The 16,531-nt window shown below is 37.3% G+C and overlaps 1 protein-coding gene across 1 annotated transcript in view; it reads left to right on the top strand.

Moving 5' to 3' along the window:
- The window catches only part of PDPK1 (3-phosphoinositide dependent protein kinase 1), a 30,461-nt gene that overhangs the window by 3,343 nt on the left and 10,587 nt on the right, over nt 1-16,531 (top strand). The window contains exons 2-4 of the mRNA XM_050905672.1: nt 10,754-11,023; nt 15,242-15,284; nt 15,485-15,622. Coding sequence (XP_050761629.1) covers nt 10,754-11,023; nt 15,242-15,284; nt 15,485-15,622 — 451 coding nt within the window. The remainder of the gene's footprint in view (nt 1-10,753; nt 11,024-15,241; nt 15,285-15,484; nt 15,623-16,531) is intronic.

The raw sequence follows: 16,531 nt of genomic DNA, 5'->3' as shown, positions 1-16,531 counted from the left end.
AGGTGGCCAAGTTAGATTATGTATATGTAATAAACAAGCAAAAAAGGGGAAGGAGCTAATCTTCTCCCTCCCCACTTCCCTTTCTGATGTCTTATTTGCAGGTAAGCTTGTGGAAAGTTACTAAGGGCTAACTAAAGTGTATGAAGGGACTGAACACAACATGCACAAAGTTAGCTGTTTGGTCTAGAATCTTGTTTTTCACACCTTATGGATCCTACTCAACAGTGCTGTAGGAAATGACTGGTTTGTTGTGTGACTAAATATTGAAGTTGAGACTTGCTTTCTGCTGTAGAAGACAAGCTGTAAATACTTCACCTGGCAAATATTCTGTAATTCTTATGGTGAACAATTGCAAGGATTAACTTGCTTAGCACATTCTTCTGAAAAGAAAGCATTAAATTTGATGTTCAGGTCTTTAGTAATCCTGCAGGAATTTAATTTACAGTTCTTGACTGTGCTGTCCAACCTTTGTACGTTCCGTCTGTGTACTGCCACCTCTGTGTGGCTGCTTCTCTGCTCTTCACCCAGAACTGTGCTCTCTGCCTCCTAGCAAGGAGCCTAGTATAGGAAGTCCTTTTGTGTTTGTTAGCATGAGCCCCCATCCATGCTGCGCAACACCTCGTAATATTGGTGTGCTTCATGACATAACTGATGGTGTAGAATGTGATCTAGACTGTTGCAAATACAGATGGCTTTTGTTTTCTTGTGAGCTGGCCTGGATCTGTTTGTGTGAAATGAATTCTCAATGGCTTGTTTACATATATAGCTATTTGGGCCATAGGCTGACTTTAGGTTTTTAGAGATTTTTGTGGTTTCCTGTTTCTGATGTGTTTTGAGGCTCGGGGCGGGGAGGGGGAAGGCGGTGGAAGGAGGCCTTAAATAGTCTCTACCCCTGAAGGTACTTGGAACGTACGTGCTTTGCTTAGCAGTAGAGGAGGTTAGAGGGTAACTGGCTGATATGCAGGTTCTTACAAATCCTTTCATTAGCTTTAATCCCTACCTGAATTTGGAATTAGAATCCTGGAAATTAGTGGCAGGAAATACCACCGTATGTGTAAGGTTGTCAAATTTAGAAAAAGGCATTTGCATTAACTAAAATGTTTGGGTCAACATTGCTCTGTATGTGAGAAATTCATTCCTATAGGAACAAAATCAGTCTTGTGGATAAAATACCTTTATTCCCTAAATGAAGAGTCAAAACAATCTAACAATGTAGAGGTGTTTGCTGTGCTTCCAAATCCTTGAGCCTGTTGGTTATATTTTTGCTGATATAACGTGAATCTGATTTCCTCATTGCTCACTTATGGATAAGCTTTGTTATAGATTTACTGTGGAAAGTAAGGAACTGGTGGTAGGTGATCAGGTCAGTTATGAAGGAGGTAGAGTGTCAGAGCTGAGTTTTGTTTCTGGTGTTTTGATATTATTTTATATGAACAATACAGTATGTCTCCCCAAACTTTTAAACACTTCTTTATATACCATGAACTTTGTGAGGATGTACAGCCAGAAAGCTTAAGAAGAAAAATCAATTAATTTTGATTCTTCTTCAAAGTCAATCTTCTTGATTATGTTTTGAAGATAGGACTTGTATCTTCCAAAATTGATTTCAAACATGAGGCAAACAACTGCCAACTCGATACTAGTCTTTTTTTAACAACCTACTTGTGCCTTACAGTAATACAAAGAGAAGTCCCTGAAAAAAATGACTTTACTAATCAAATTCTCATAGGTTATTAGAGCATGGCATTATGTCAGGCTTAGCCAGGGCTTTATATGTATTTCCTCTGAAATAAAAACTGTATCTTATGATGATTTATTACAAGTATTTTCAACATTACCTTCGCATTACTGTAATTTTTCTTTAAATTATATTAGGGCTGTTAATATATCAAGCCGACTACATCAACTTGAATTCTTTTCATACTTCTGTTTCCCACTATTGCAAAGGTCCCTGTCAGTTTAGGTAGAAGAGTGTCTTTGAAGAATTATCTGCTCCAAGCTTTCCCCTTCCACTAACACTTACAGTCTTTAATCTTGAAATGTATTACCAGGACATTATTTTTAAAGAAGTCTTCTTTTCTTTTAAATAATGGTCATTTCTGTCAAGATACTTTGTTAAGAGATTTTTTTGGGGAACAGTTTTATGCAGTGCGTCAATGAATGCTTACCTTCCAGCATTTGAGAGATTTCAAATAACACTGCGCATGAAGGTGAGCATAGTTGTTTTGGTGGGCCAGAGCCTAGACTTCTTTAATCAGTTAGCATGGCAGTCTCTTTAAACAACCAAAAAATCCTCCTTTTATACAACTGAATGCTTTTGAAATTTGCGTGTTTTATTCACAAAAATGGTCTATTAAGTAACAGATTTTTCATGTGGCAACTTCTGAGATCAAAAAATTTCTCTCCAGATAGATGTATCACTTCAGATTCTTTTGCAAAACAAAGTTGTGTTAAAATAGCTTTTATAATTGAAATATGAGATTTCAATCTGTTCTTTTAAATGTAGTAATCAGTAACCATTTATGAACCTTGATCAAAGTATAGATTTTGACAAATTGTTTGGCTTCAGACTGTTTTGCTGACTGTAGTGGTCGGTTTCTTCAAGATGTGTGGAGTCGATGGGCAATTTGTTGGGTTATGAGCTAGATCTTAAGTTCTCTACAGTAATCTTTGCATACCATTTGACAATGAGGTTTGAAAGAGTGCTGATGCAGCTCTGCACTACATAAACGCAAACCACTGTGCTACAGAAGATTAATGTTTGATGTTAATGCTTTTTTAATATCTACAAATAACTAATACTTGGAGTAGAGTTTGTTTACTGCAGTTTGAAGAAAATGGCTTACTATGATCTTCAAAGAACTTCTCTGTAGAAAAAAAACATCCTGTTGTCCCGGGAAAATATCTTTCACATCTTTGTAACCTAGTACAGTTTTTAAAGAAGTGCCTCGTTTGTTTTTTGGAGAGGAGTGTTTGTTCTTAGAAATGCCTGTTGATTTTATTTGTTATGACTTTGTGTTAGACATTTGAATTATCTGCCTTAAAGGTTGAATAAGTTCTGTCATTTCAATATACACTTCACTTCTTGTGGTATGTTGAAGATTAACCAGCTTGTTTAATTAACTGCTTTGTATAGTACCTAAAACCAGGAGAATTTTTAAAATGCCTTAATATCACCCCTTTTGATCAGATTTATTTACTAGATTTTTTAATGCTACGTTTTGCACTCTCTGCTGCACAGAGATAAGTCATTAAAGTATGACTTAATGTTTTCATCCCAGAGAAGACTAGGTATTTGCCAATGTAGTATTCAGTTACAATTTTTTTTTTTAATATATTCCTTCTTTTCAATGAATGAACATTGAGTGTGGTTCTTTAAAGCCTTTGGCAATTTTTTCCTCAGATTTCAGAATCTGAAAGCATACTTCTAAGTCTGGTTTCCTTGTTCCTGGTTCCAGTCTAGTGGTATTCCTTCTTGATTGGGGAGATATGTAATCTTCTATCAAGCTGAAAGTGTGAGCAGAATACATGTTTTTAAATACCTCCCAATTACTATGGTGTTTTAATTTTTTTTAATATGGCTGTATGTATTTGAGTGTCAAACTTAACCTTTTAGGTGGGCAAACAGTTTACTAGTTGTGTAGTGCTTTTAGAAGTACTGCTGAGGCTTGGCTTAATCTGAGTTTTGTCCTGTCCATTACGTGTTTGATTTTATGTTATAATGATAAGACAGTCTGACAGCATCTAGTGACACTTTTTAAGGCATATGAATGGATTTTCTCTTTTTCTTTAGGCAAATATTTTAATTCCTTAAAGGTAATAATAATGTTGGCACATAGATGTATTATTGCATTCTTTAAATTATCTGACAAACTTCTAAGCGTATATAAATGGAAACTGGCATGCAATGGAGTTTCCTAAATTATTCAGTATATTGTTTCTCTGTATATGCATACATATGTACAATTGGTTAATAGAAAGAGGATGCTGTTGGTCACTTAGCAGAAAGTCTGACGGTCCATTTTTAGACAGAACTCCAGAGCATAAACAGACAGGAGTGTATAAGGTATGAGAATTGATGTTTACTGCAGTTTATGAAAGCACACTATCTGTTATTGTTCTGGGTTGCCTTCATTCATGGCAGTCACTCTGGTGTAGCAGCAAACAAAGTTTATGAAAGGAAAACTGGTGTTGAATATTGATAGGGATCACATGATAATCATTACGCCTCCTGCAAACCACTCCTGGATTGGTGTATAATGGGAAGTGCCACCTGTACTGTGCTCTCTGCACTGGAAGGTGAGGTTTTTTGTTGGATTTTGTTATTCCGAATCAGTGTTTCTTTGTATCTTAACTTACGTTTCTTGTAGCTGAACTACCCTGCTTTTGCCTGCATTCTCTTTTTAGGTACTATGAGGAATAGTTTGAGGACATATATTCAGGCCCATCTTAGTATCTGACCTGATGAGTTGCTTTTTTTCTTTTGGAATATGCTGGAATTTCCAGGGTGTGTTGCACTATAGCCTTTGAAGTGGAGGCTGTCACAAATAGGTATTGGAGAACCTGGAGAAGGTAAACATTTTCATTGTGGGATATGAGGGGGGAGGAGGCCAGTGGGAAAGCTGTGCATAATATCTGTTAATTGCCCCTTCTTATGCTCTTTTTCAGATACAAGATGTGTGTCAGATGCAGTTGCTGCATCTTTGTCAACCCTCTGAAACACCAGTGTGCCATGAAAAGAATATATTAAATATAACTGCGTAGCTGTTCATTTTTCCCCTTTGCATTTTGCAGATAAATCCTTAGGAGACCCCAGGTTGTCAATGTTTAAATTACAAGCAATACAAAATAAATTTCAATTTCAGAATTTTTGGCTTGTATGACAATGTCAAAATAATTTACAAAACCTCTCAGGCCAAGCCTATCTAACTTAAACTGTCTTTAGCAGAATCTCAGTATTGATAAATAGTAGCAAGTCAGCTTTATCTCTGAAACTACAAAACACCTGTCCAATGAAAGCAATTACCTTCTCTCAATGTGAAATAAAGGCCTTTATTCCTCCTTAATTGCACAGATAAATAGATGGACTCCATATTTTTACGTGGAGACAAGTGTATTAAGTTGGACATTGAATCTTAGATTCATAGATTTTGGAAGATCTTCCAGTTTCTGTATCAAAGGGCTATGTTTGGCAGAGATGTAAAAGCTGTGACTGGATACTATGACAGCCGGGGAGGGTATCTTGTGCTGTATCATGTAGTATCTGTTTTGAAAGCCTCTCAAATTCCATTGGCAAGTGAAAAGATTAATTCGTAGATATCCTAGAGTGCTGCTATGTTCCTTTCTGAATCCTATCATGTATTAAGCAGACTTTGCTGATGTAAGCATACATGTTTGTATTGGTTTATCTTCATGATAGTCTGTGAACTTCTTATCATAATTTAGTCTAACACTTATGACATACACCACTCAGTAATTCTTATATCCAGTAAGACTTGTGTTGAATTGCAGGTGATCCTAATTTTTAGAGTTCTGTATTCTCTGATACCACAAGGCTAAAACAGTCAGATTCTTTAATGAACACAGATTTCAGGAGCTCAATCTAGTCAGATGATTAGATGTTTTTCCAGGAGTTCAGTGTCTTGATTTTCTCCTGAAGTGGTTTTTTTTTTATTTTCTCGTTAATATTTGCACAGTACTAGTGGCAGTAAGACTTTGCTTCTCCTAGTTGATGCTTTCTAGTTCTGTATATTCAGGTATGGACTAGCTTAAGTTTTTTGTCCACTTGTTTCCCACCATTATGCCTAAGTTCTTGAACCATATTTTAATTTGTAGTAATATTTTGGTAGAAGCAAAAGTTAAGGTCTCACTGTTTGTCTAATTTACCAAAAGCTGTAGATTGCTTTAAGTAAGAGACACTTTTTTGCCAAATGGTGTGTGGGTTTTTTTCCCTCAGTCTTTAAATTTATGCAATTACTCTTTTTATTTCAACCTTTTTGGTTTGAGAGTCAATACAGGTGTGAACTGGAAGAGATCCTTGTATGGGATGACTATTAATTATAAGGTGTTTAAGAATTTAACCAGTTTTACTTAGAATATGTCCTATATTCATTTTCCTCAACAGTATTCTGTATTTCAGACCTTATATAATGCCAAGTCAAATGTTTTATGGATGTCTATCTGCATTATTTCATTTAGTAGACCTGCAATAGTTTACCATAAAAAACATTCATAAGAGGGTTGTGCCAATGTTCTAGCTTATACAGTCTCATCAGAATTGTTTGTAATCAAAACAAATGTACCAGTTGAGGTGTAGAGCTCATGTTGCTTTGTGTAAATAATACTTTCTGTTAGCAAGGTGTGCTTCCAAAAGAATTGGCCTTTTAGGTAAGTGGATGGAAGAGCTTTTCTGATCATGTCTGCCCTATGTCTTAATGCAGCTAGAGATTCAGTAATACAGTCAGCAGGTAGACTCAGTGTTATCAGACAAGTGATAGGTTAGGACCCTATTCACACTGACTTTGTAACAGAAATGAGACCTTGCTAGTAGAGGTTTCAGTGGTAGCAAAGATACTCTCAGTCATCTTCAGGGTTCAGTATCATGTCAGTTAGGATAGAAGTAAAAGATACTGGAAGCTTCAGAAGGCCTAGTCTCTACAAATATTTTTTGCAGCTGTTAGTGTTGATAGAACTGTATCAGCAAAGCAGTGTTGCAGATTTTGCGGTGGGAAAAAGCTAGTAGAGATGCAGTTGTTGTGGTTGTACTTACTTTAGAGCAGCGTGGTATTTGTTTGATGCATACTATGTGCTTAGATACATTAAAAGTTGTAGTGGTAGTGGTGTTGTCAAAATGCTGAATTGCAAAAAAGGATTCCAAAAGGTATAGGTCCTTTTAGATAAGAGCTAGGAGCTTTGCCTGTGACTGGCTTTTCATACAAAGGGGAGCAAGGAAAGTATCAAAGGAAAAATGTAGTGATATCTAGTGGGCTTTTTGCATTGATTCAAGTTTTCTTCACTTAAAGTTTATTTCTACTGTTTGCAGGCAAGAGAGAAAAAGAACAATATAAGGACTGACTTCACATGGCATGTAAATAAAAGGAAGTCTGTTTCTAGTGATGTAGTGAAAATTAGTTAATGAAGATTTTGATACGTCTGTTGATCTGTAATTCCACTTACCTTCAGCAGACTTGTTATTTTCTTCCTTATTAGATTTTTCAAACTCACAGTATGTTGCACTAAGAAGGAAACAGTTTCTATATGGAAGTAAATTAGAAATCCACCCTTAAGAGCTTGGGAAAGTAGGTAGTGTTAGAGACTAGTTTTTAAAAGCAGAGATATTATGATTAGATCAGTGGTTATCAGTGTGGTCAACGGTGATCCATGGCATGCAATAGCTAAGTCTACTGTCACTATGTGAGGGTCTGTGCTTTCACTGGCTTGCCAGCTGAGAAATGTTGATAATTGCTGGAAGGAGAGCATCCTCACGCTTCTGAGAACTGCAGACACAGTTTAGAAGGTTTTTAAATTCTTCAGTGATTGACTTCATATCTCACTAAAAAAGTCTGTATCTAGCAGAAGCAGAATCTTAAATCTGATTTTTGCAAAAGAGTAGCTGTATGAGGTTAGACCGGATGAGCTAGCCTGTATTCTGTCTCTGGCATATGTGAAGACATACATGTAGAAACATGTATAGTCTCTGCAGACATGGTTTTTGGAGTCTTTCAAAATAAAACTGAGAAGGTAAATAATACAGGACACAAAATACTAAACAGGAATATGTGGAGTGTGGGAAGACAAGTGTAGGAGTGACCTTGTCTATAAATGTTCAGGCGCAGCATACCTAGTTGCATAGTTTTGTCATTTCTTAGGTAACTGATACTTTATTGCGTCTTCCTCTCTTCTTCTTGTTCTTAATCTTGACTTTCCTTTGAGAAAGTCAGGGGACTAATTGACGTTATACCTTGGCTGGAAATAACCTTCTGTTCGTACAAAGTCCTTTACTCCTGTCTCTTCTTCCCTTAGGACTTTTCTATACTTGATATTCATTGTGACTTAGTTTCAGATACTGTGCAAGGAAATATACTGCATCCAACACCTTTTTCTCCCTTTCTCTCAGTGTTCTCTGGTGCTTTTGTGGTGTGGGTTTTTTTCTTGTTTGTTTGTTTTTTTTCAAGGTGATCTTGCTAGCTGCAGATTCTAATCAGATCCCCCACAATGCTGCTGCTTTATTTACCTGTAAACCCTCAGTTGCTCTAGAATAGCCTGACTGGAGCCAGTTCATCATTTAAATCCTAATATTTAGTCTGTGTGCATGTGTTTTTTATTTACTATATTTCAATTAATGGGATGTTTCTTATATTGGCATCACTTCAGTTGTTGAGCAGTCATGCTTGTGTCAGCCTTGCTGCACTTTTGATAGGGAAGAGTACAATCTGTTTTTAATTCTAGCTACTGTGTATCTTTATACAGGCTGCTGTTTGAGTAGCTGTCTGAAGGAAAAGTGATTCAGCTGGGCTATGAGAATGTTAGGGACAATAACTAGTCTGGGGAAGGTGTCAGCTAAAATGTCTGCATCGAAGGCTTAAAAGGAACTGTGACCTACAGCACACATACTTTAATGTGTATGTGCTGTTTTCATAATAATAGCATCAATGTACTTTCTTCTCTTCAAAGAGAAGAATGCTGCATAACTGATTCTGAGTAGGGGCATATACTGCTCTCTGGGGGAGTTAGTGAACTTTTCTAAAAGCCAAATTCTCCGATCTGTCTCCAAGTCTTCCCCCAGCCTCGGCCCCCCCCCCCCGCCTTTGTCCTCACAAAAGCTGTACAAAATGTAGCAAATAGCTATCATTATAGGCAGGTTCCTCATCAGTCTCTGCTGTATCACAAAGCTCAGACAAAGGTATAATAAAAGAAGCTGTTACCTGTTCTTGATCTGCTGCCCTATCGGTGTAGTCATAGTCCTTGGAAAAAGCCCTAAGGAGCAATAGAGATCCTGGAGCAAGTAGGCTGCACTCAGATTGGAAAGGGAATTTTGCGTTATGCTTCTTGGAAGATACTGTTTAGAATAGTTGCTTAATAATAGTTAATTTTCAGTCTTGCAGGAATTGGTATTTATATACCAATTACGGAGAGTGGAGAAAATGGAGAGTTTTAGCTGTACTCTTTTTGACCTTGTTACCTTCGTCTCAATTTAGAAAGTATATGTTTGCATGCTTAGAAATATGTTTGTGTCTCATTGTTCTGTAATGCCACTAGATGTGTAAGTAAAGTGTATTTTTGAATTGTATCTTATTTTTGAAAGAAGTTTAGCGGTAAGTAAAGGCTGCTTTCCCCTACTGCATAGAGCACAGCCAAGTGAGTAATTGCTAATTTGGGAGTTAGGTGCTTTAAGCCCATATGCATGACTGAATGCAAGTCCAATTCCCTTCTAAAGTGGTTTCTGATAGAAACGCAGAAGATTGTTCTGAATCGAATTGAAATTCATGAAATAAAAAATTCTTTTTGTCAGAAGTAATGTTTATTTGAATATCAACATGAGGTATGTTACAGACTAGGTCAGGGTTGTATAATACATCTGTTTTGAGGCTAGGAGATTTTCATTAAGTCATAGTTTCATTCTGCTGGACATATGTTAGAATACTGAGATTAAAAAATAATGTTCAGACATGGTGTTAGTTTTCTTAAATATTCCCTCTGTTTGCATACCACTTCAGTTTTTATTGTCAGTAGTTCAGCAGAGCTCTCCTATTGTCTGTGTTTTCTGGCCACTTTCAAGTAAAACATTTGAAGCAGACACCTAACAGACTAGTGGAGGTGTATTACCAACAGGGAGGGAAAGCAGCTTGACAAGTTTCCTTGGTCTTACTTGGGAAAAATTGATAAAAGGGTACCTAATGATGATTTGCTTTGTATATTACAAGAATCAGTATTTGGAGTGTATCTTGGTGTACTTGCTGTTTTCTGGGCTATATCTGGTTCTTTGTTTTGGAATTGGGACGTCTTTATGTGACCATATGTACAATTTAAATAGTGTAATCTCCCTTGTTTTAAAAGGTCATGGACCAGAGCATTCTTCAAAAAAAAATATTAGGTATTGCTGATTATTAAACCCTTGAGCTGATCTGCCTTTTGTATGTTGTTCTCTTTTCTTCCTGTCCTTCCCCAATGTGTATTAAAGAGAATACTGGAGAAAGTGAGATTCCGAGTAAAAATGTAGGAATGTATCCTTTGTCTCCATTAAAGTTTTCATGCTTTACTTGTTCATTTACAGTTCATTGTAGCTTGGATCTCTAAACTAATGTTACTCATGAATACAGGTGTTCATTGCATAACTAGGTAATTATTTTAGTTTCAGGAAAACTACTACTTGTTAAGATTGGACGGATGGCTCTGTCTCTAAGCATGAAATAAAGTTTAAAGATCATGTTATTCGTAGGAGAATATACTGTGAAATTTGATACCTTGGTGTTAGGGAGCATTTTTTTGAGTTTGGAAAAAAGCATTCTTGAACTAAAGTGTTCAGACTTTTGACTTGTGGCTATATGTATGTGTGCAGCATGACCTAAACAGAGTTGTTTAACAAATTAAGAGCTGCCATTTCCAAAATAAATACTAACATTCCCTCCTAAAGACATTTTAATGATAACACTTTGAGATAGGACTTTATATGATGCTCGTATGGAAATAAAGTGCAGATGTGTTGGTAATTAATTTGAAGGTATAGGAATAAGAGTTTAATTTCTCTTTTCAGTATGATGCTGTTCCAATCCAGTCTAGCGTGGTGTTATGCTCCTGTTCGTCCCCATCAATGGTGAGGAACCAAGCAGATTCCAGCACTCCATCTGTCATTTCCACCTGTGGCAGCAGACAGGCATCTAACATGGAGGGCACTGCAGCTGAATCAAGATCTAGTTCAAACTCCTTGCAGCAACATACAGGACAGCAGCCTCCACAACCTCGAAAGAAACGACCTGATGACTTCAAATTTGGGAAAATTCTGGGTGAAGGATCTTTTTCAACGGTAACTTTACTTTTTATAAGAAGTGCCAGATATCTTAGATGAACTTCAAAATTTGTTGTGCAAGTAATATTGCTGAGATTTAAATCTGGAGAGAAGAGCTTGAAGAGTAAATGAGTGGGACATAGTGGTTTTAAGTTTAACTACTAAAATTCAGTGTTGCACTAAATATGGGTGCTGATTTTTCAAGTACCTTTTAAACTCATCAGAAGTTCCATTGTATTCTGATGACTTGATGCTTGGATTTTTAGGAGACATTGCTTTCTAATGTAAGTTTGGTAGCATAATGGGTTAAGTTAAAATTTCATGATATAAAGGATTGGAATTGGGCTAGGAGTTCGTCATGGTAAGAACTTCTATGCAATGTCCTGTCTGTGGCAGGAGCTACTGCCAGATGCTTAGGGAAGAAAGTAAGAACAGTGATACTTCTCCAATATTCTTTCTCAGCCTCTAGTGTCATGAGCCACTGTTCGTGTCTTTGTATTCAGTAGCCTTAAATGGATTGTTTCTAACTTCTCGCATCCATGGCATCGCACAAGAATGAATTACTTAAGTGTTATCTTCAAGAACCCATGAAGCAATTAATACTTTCAGTATTGTATGTAGTTGCCCCATTGTAAGACAATAAGTAATATTTCTGTATCTTTTTCACATGTCATTTGTTGTATATACCTTTTGGTTGTTGACCTCTGAATGTTGGGTTTTTCTGGTTCTTCCTATACAATCTGCTGTGGTGTTTCGGAAGCAGGCCTCTAGTAGTCATCAGGAGTAATTTGCACTTAAATACATAGTTTGCAACTTGCAGGTTTCCCTAAAGAATCCAACAGAGTTGCTGCCTCTTGGGTATACCAGAACACTCTGCTTCAGTGAGACACTTTTAATTTCTGCTTGTGGTCTCTGAAAGTTAGCACCATGTTCCTTATAAATAGAGAAATTCATAGGGCCTAGCCGAGACTGAATAAACTTCTGTACCAGCGTTCTGCTACCTGTTCACTGGTAGATGGTTTTTTTGGTCCCAAGTCTAGGTAGCTCAAATGCATTTAGGTGGGCAGCAGGAGAGAGACTGAATACCATGAAAATGTTAATCCTCTATGTAGCCATATTCTTTTGAGTTTTACAAGCAGAATTTCAGTTACCATAATCATCTGGGCCTCGGACAGTGCTAGAGAGTGTGTTTGGGAGTTGGTTCTTCCTGCCTGTCACCACCTCTGTCAATCTTAGCAGTTCTGGTCCCTTATTGCAGTGCTATGACTTTAGAAACTGATCAATAGTTTTAGGGATGCCTTTCATAACGATCAGACTCCACAAGAGATGCTTGCTTATGCTCTTTCCATGGCCACTGAACAGGTTACAAACTGTTGCTGGAGGGAACTTAACAGTACTTGCTTCTTATTATTTAAAAAAAAAGTAATGTCCAGTCCTGTCTCCAGCAACTGAATTTTTTTTTTTAATTTAAAAACTTTAAGCTCAGGATAATGACTGTAGCCTTCAGCCTATAGACTGTGTCCTTCAAGAAGGAAACTTGCTTGCTGCTCTTACAGAATCACAGAAGGATTGAGGTTGCAAGGGACCTCTGGAGGTGATCTCATCCAACCCCCCTGCTCAAGCAGGACCACCTAGAGCCAGTTGTCCAGGACCATGTCTGGACAGCTTTTGAGTATCTCCAAGGATGGAGATTCCACAGCCTCTCTGGGCAACCTGTGCCAGTGCTTGGTCACCCTCACAGTAAAAAAGCATTTCCTGGTGTTCAAATGGAACCTCCTGTGTTTCAGTTTGGCCCACTGCTGAAAAGAGCCTGACTCCATCTTCTTTACACTTCCCTTTCAGATATTTATATACAGTGGTGAGGTTTCCTCTGAGCCTTTTCTTTAGGCTGAACAATCCCATCTCTCTCAGCCTTTCCTCAAATGAGAGATTCTCCACTCTGTTATTAATCTTAGTGGTCCTTCTCTGGACTCTCTCCAGTAGCTCCATGTCTCTCTTTTACTGAGGAGCCCAGAACTGGACACAGTACTCCAGGTGTGATCTTACCAGTGCTGAATAGAGGGGAAGGATCACCTCCATCAATATACTGGCAACATTCCTCCTAATGAAGCCCAGGATACCGTTTGCCTTCTTTGTGGCAAGGGCACATTGCTGGCTCATCTGCTGCCTGGGTCCTCTTCTGCAAAGCTGCTTTCCAGCCTATCAGCCCCCAGCATATACTGGTTCCTGGGATTATTCCTCTCCAGGAGGAGGAGTTTGCAGTTCAAAAAAGGGAGCTGCGTGAGATTCCTGCCTGCCCATTTCTCCAGTCTGTTGAGGTCCCTCTGGATGGTAGCACAACCCTCTGATGTATCAACACCAGAGCTCTTGATCTGTGAGGCATGTATCTTCACATGGTTATCAAAACATCTTGTTAAAAAGCATACGCTTTGTTCTTATTAAACATGGTTGTAGATTCAGAGATCTGATTGTATCCCCCAAGGTCTTCACCAATATTCTGACTGAAAAGTGTTCACCTCAAAAAGCAGGGGCCTTCATATTACCATGCCTCCAACGACAGCTTCAGATTAAAAATAAAAATAAATAAATAAACAAACTTACTCAGGGTCATAATATATTCTGTTTTCTTGGACTTCTATTAAGCTACCACCAACTCTATCTGGGTGCCAGTGCTGTATTTCAAATTCAGCAGAGAAGCACATGATCTGGTCTCAGGAGATTTTTTTTTCAGAGCATTCTGCAATTTTGTGGGACCTTCTTCTGCAGCTGTAACTGGTCTTGGACCCATGCTTGATATTAACAGATACGCAAATGCAGGGCCTTCTAGTTCTTGCTCTGCTCTTTTAAAGTAATGAAAATCTACTTGCTTTGTAGACAGCTTCAAGCTCCTCTCAGAATAATATCTGTTATGTGGTGGCAGAATTATAATTCTCATATTTGGGTAGGCATGTTGTCTTGCTTACCTCCTTCTATACGGCTGGTACGTTTTTTCCCCCTCCTGGGTTTTGTCTCCACCTATAAATGAGGCTTCTCTTAAAAAGAGGAGGAGCTCTAAGGAAGTGTGAGTGTCTGACCAAAACCAGTTCTTAAATGCAGACTTAATCTCTGGCAGTCTGAAGTATTTTTTCAAGTTTAGAGTTGGGCTTGGCCCTGATGTCTGCCAATTATGTTGGCAATTATTTCTGCTTTGTAGCCTCTTTTGAGGGTTCTCTGCTGCTCTTATCTCACCGTCCTCCAGTTTGAGACGTTTAACTACATTTCTTGCCTTGCAACTGCATGCGCTTCTTTCACCTGAAAAAGTGCCTTATTTAGAAGTTCTTTTTCCTAAATGCATAACATTTAGTATCTGGTGTATGTAATCATATTTTGGAGTACTCTGTTATAATTGATTTTGCAAGGAGTTAGAACATAATGAGAAGTGGATTAGAGGTAAGCCTGGTGCAGTGATTTAAAAAAAAAAATAGTATAACGTTGAGATTCTAGCAAGGTATTGGAGTGGATAGAAACTTAAAATGAGAAAAACACGAACTGTAGTCATCTACTGTTACAAGGTTATTGCTCAGATTCATGCAAGAGGACTTTTCAGGTTGTCTTAAAAGTTGCCTTTTATAGAAGTTCTTTCTTGAAGATGAGCTTTAATTTGTGTTCCTCCAAAAGCTTTTCTCTTTAAAAATGTAGAACTGCTTGCCTGAAACTTTATCCCTTGCTTCTACTAATTGGAAATCTCTCATGCCCTTTCTTTAAATCTTTTTCCTAACAAACTGTAAATAGTTGAAAGCTCTGTCTGACTTCTTACTTTTGATCTTTCAGATAAAATTTATCTTTCAATCTTTGCTATTTATGTTAAGAAAAAGCACTGTGACAGTTAGATTTTTATAAATATTCTTCAGCTCACTTGTTGCTTCCCCCCCCCTTAAGAAGATTTGGCAATTTACTGTGACTTATGTTACAATCTTCAGAATTCTTCTGAAAAAAAAAAATGTAAATCAGTGATTACCAAGTCAAATGTGTTAAGTCTTTTAGCAAAACAAGCTTTGTTATGCTGAACTGAATTTCTGCAGAGGTCTTGCTGAAGCCAGCATAATATGAACACATGCTTAAATATTTTGCTGATTGCAGTTGTGATAGCTTATTTTGGACAATCAATATTCTAAATACCTACTGGAAGATCAAAATCAATGTTAGTGTATGTCTTTAATGAATGGTTACAATATACTTTCTCTCCTCTGGCAACAGGTTGTCTTGGCTCGAGAATTGGCAAGTTCTAGAGAATATGCCAGTAAGTATTGACTCCTTCAACATAAACTTCTTAAAAATACAATATCAATGTAGTCCTGTTACAAAACACCTGTTCAAAAGACAGAATTAGTGGGTTTTCGATAATTTTATCTAACGAAAAAAAACCCCAAAACAGATTACTTAGATGAACTTCATTTGGTTGTACCTCCTCCATTTTCACTCTGTCTTTTTTTAATTAAGTTAAAATTCTAGAAAAACGTCATATCATAAAAGAAAACAAGGTGCCGTATGTGACACGAGAGAGAGATGTAATGTCCCGCCTGGATCACCCTTTTTTTGTGAAACTCTACTTCACCTTTCAGGATGATGAAAAGCTATGTATCCTTTGCATTTTAAAACTCGCTGTAACACTTTCTTAAAAGTAACAATCTCCAGTTTTGGTTCCTTTGAAACATTGCCTGACAGGAATGATGAAAATAACTTGAGGTATTTAAAATATCTTAATGTTTGCGATGCAATTTTTGCAGTCATGCCTTTAATAGAAATTAAGCAAATGGAATGAGTGTGCCCCCTCAAAGAGAAGAGTGGGTGACTTGTGGGACAAGGGAGATAAATAAAACAATAACTTATGTTGTCCACGTGGTAAATGCTGAAGGGCGACTTGCAACAATCTAAGTTTAAAATAATTAAAAAAAAAAAAAGAGGGGTGTATGAGAAATGTTTTAGAAATGTTTTATTTCTGATATATACAGTAAAACACTACAATTCCTGTGTTTAAAATAGGGGTAGCCAGCTATATTTACTAATATTTCTTATTTGAACAATTAGCTCTATTAAAATTTTTCGTGTGTAAAAGTGCTTACAGAATAACCTGAATGATAGAAAGCTGAAACTCTTCTGTTTGGGACACTGTTTCCCAAGTTCTCTCTCTAGCAGTATTTGCAAAGTGCAGTTTCATCTTGAAAGCTCATTGGTTTGCAGTCGGGCTTTTTTTTTGTTCTTGTGAAGAAAATGTTAATCATGAGAATTTCCTCCTAAACTTCCTGCTTCAAATTGGCTGTGCCAAGGGTAAAAGGATAGATCAGTCTATTTCTGGGGTCAGTAAGTAGTTGTGTTTGTCACAGAGGCTACTAGCAGTCCTAACAGGCCCAATATCGTGTGTGTGTATATACATACGTACACGCATGCACTAACAGAACTTACAGGGGCAATCTTTTGTAATGTAAACATTTGCTTATTGAACACTGGGCTTACTTTGGAACTTTCCAGATGATGGGGCAGTTTTAA

The sequence above is a fragment of the Gymnogyps californianus genome, chromosome 15 (genome assembly GCF_018139145.2).
Source record: "Gymnogyps californianus isolate 813 chromosome 15, ASM1813914v2, whole genome shotgun sequence".
Taxonomy (NCBI): Eukaryota; Metazoa; Chordata; class Aves; order Accipitriformes; family Cathartidae; genus Gymnogyps; species Gymnogyps californianus.
Note: the sequence above shows the minus strand (reverse complement) of the source record. Positions and strands in the feature narration are given on the sequence as shown.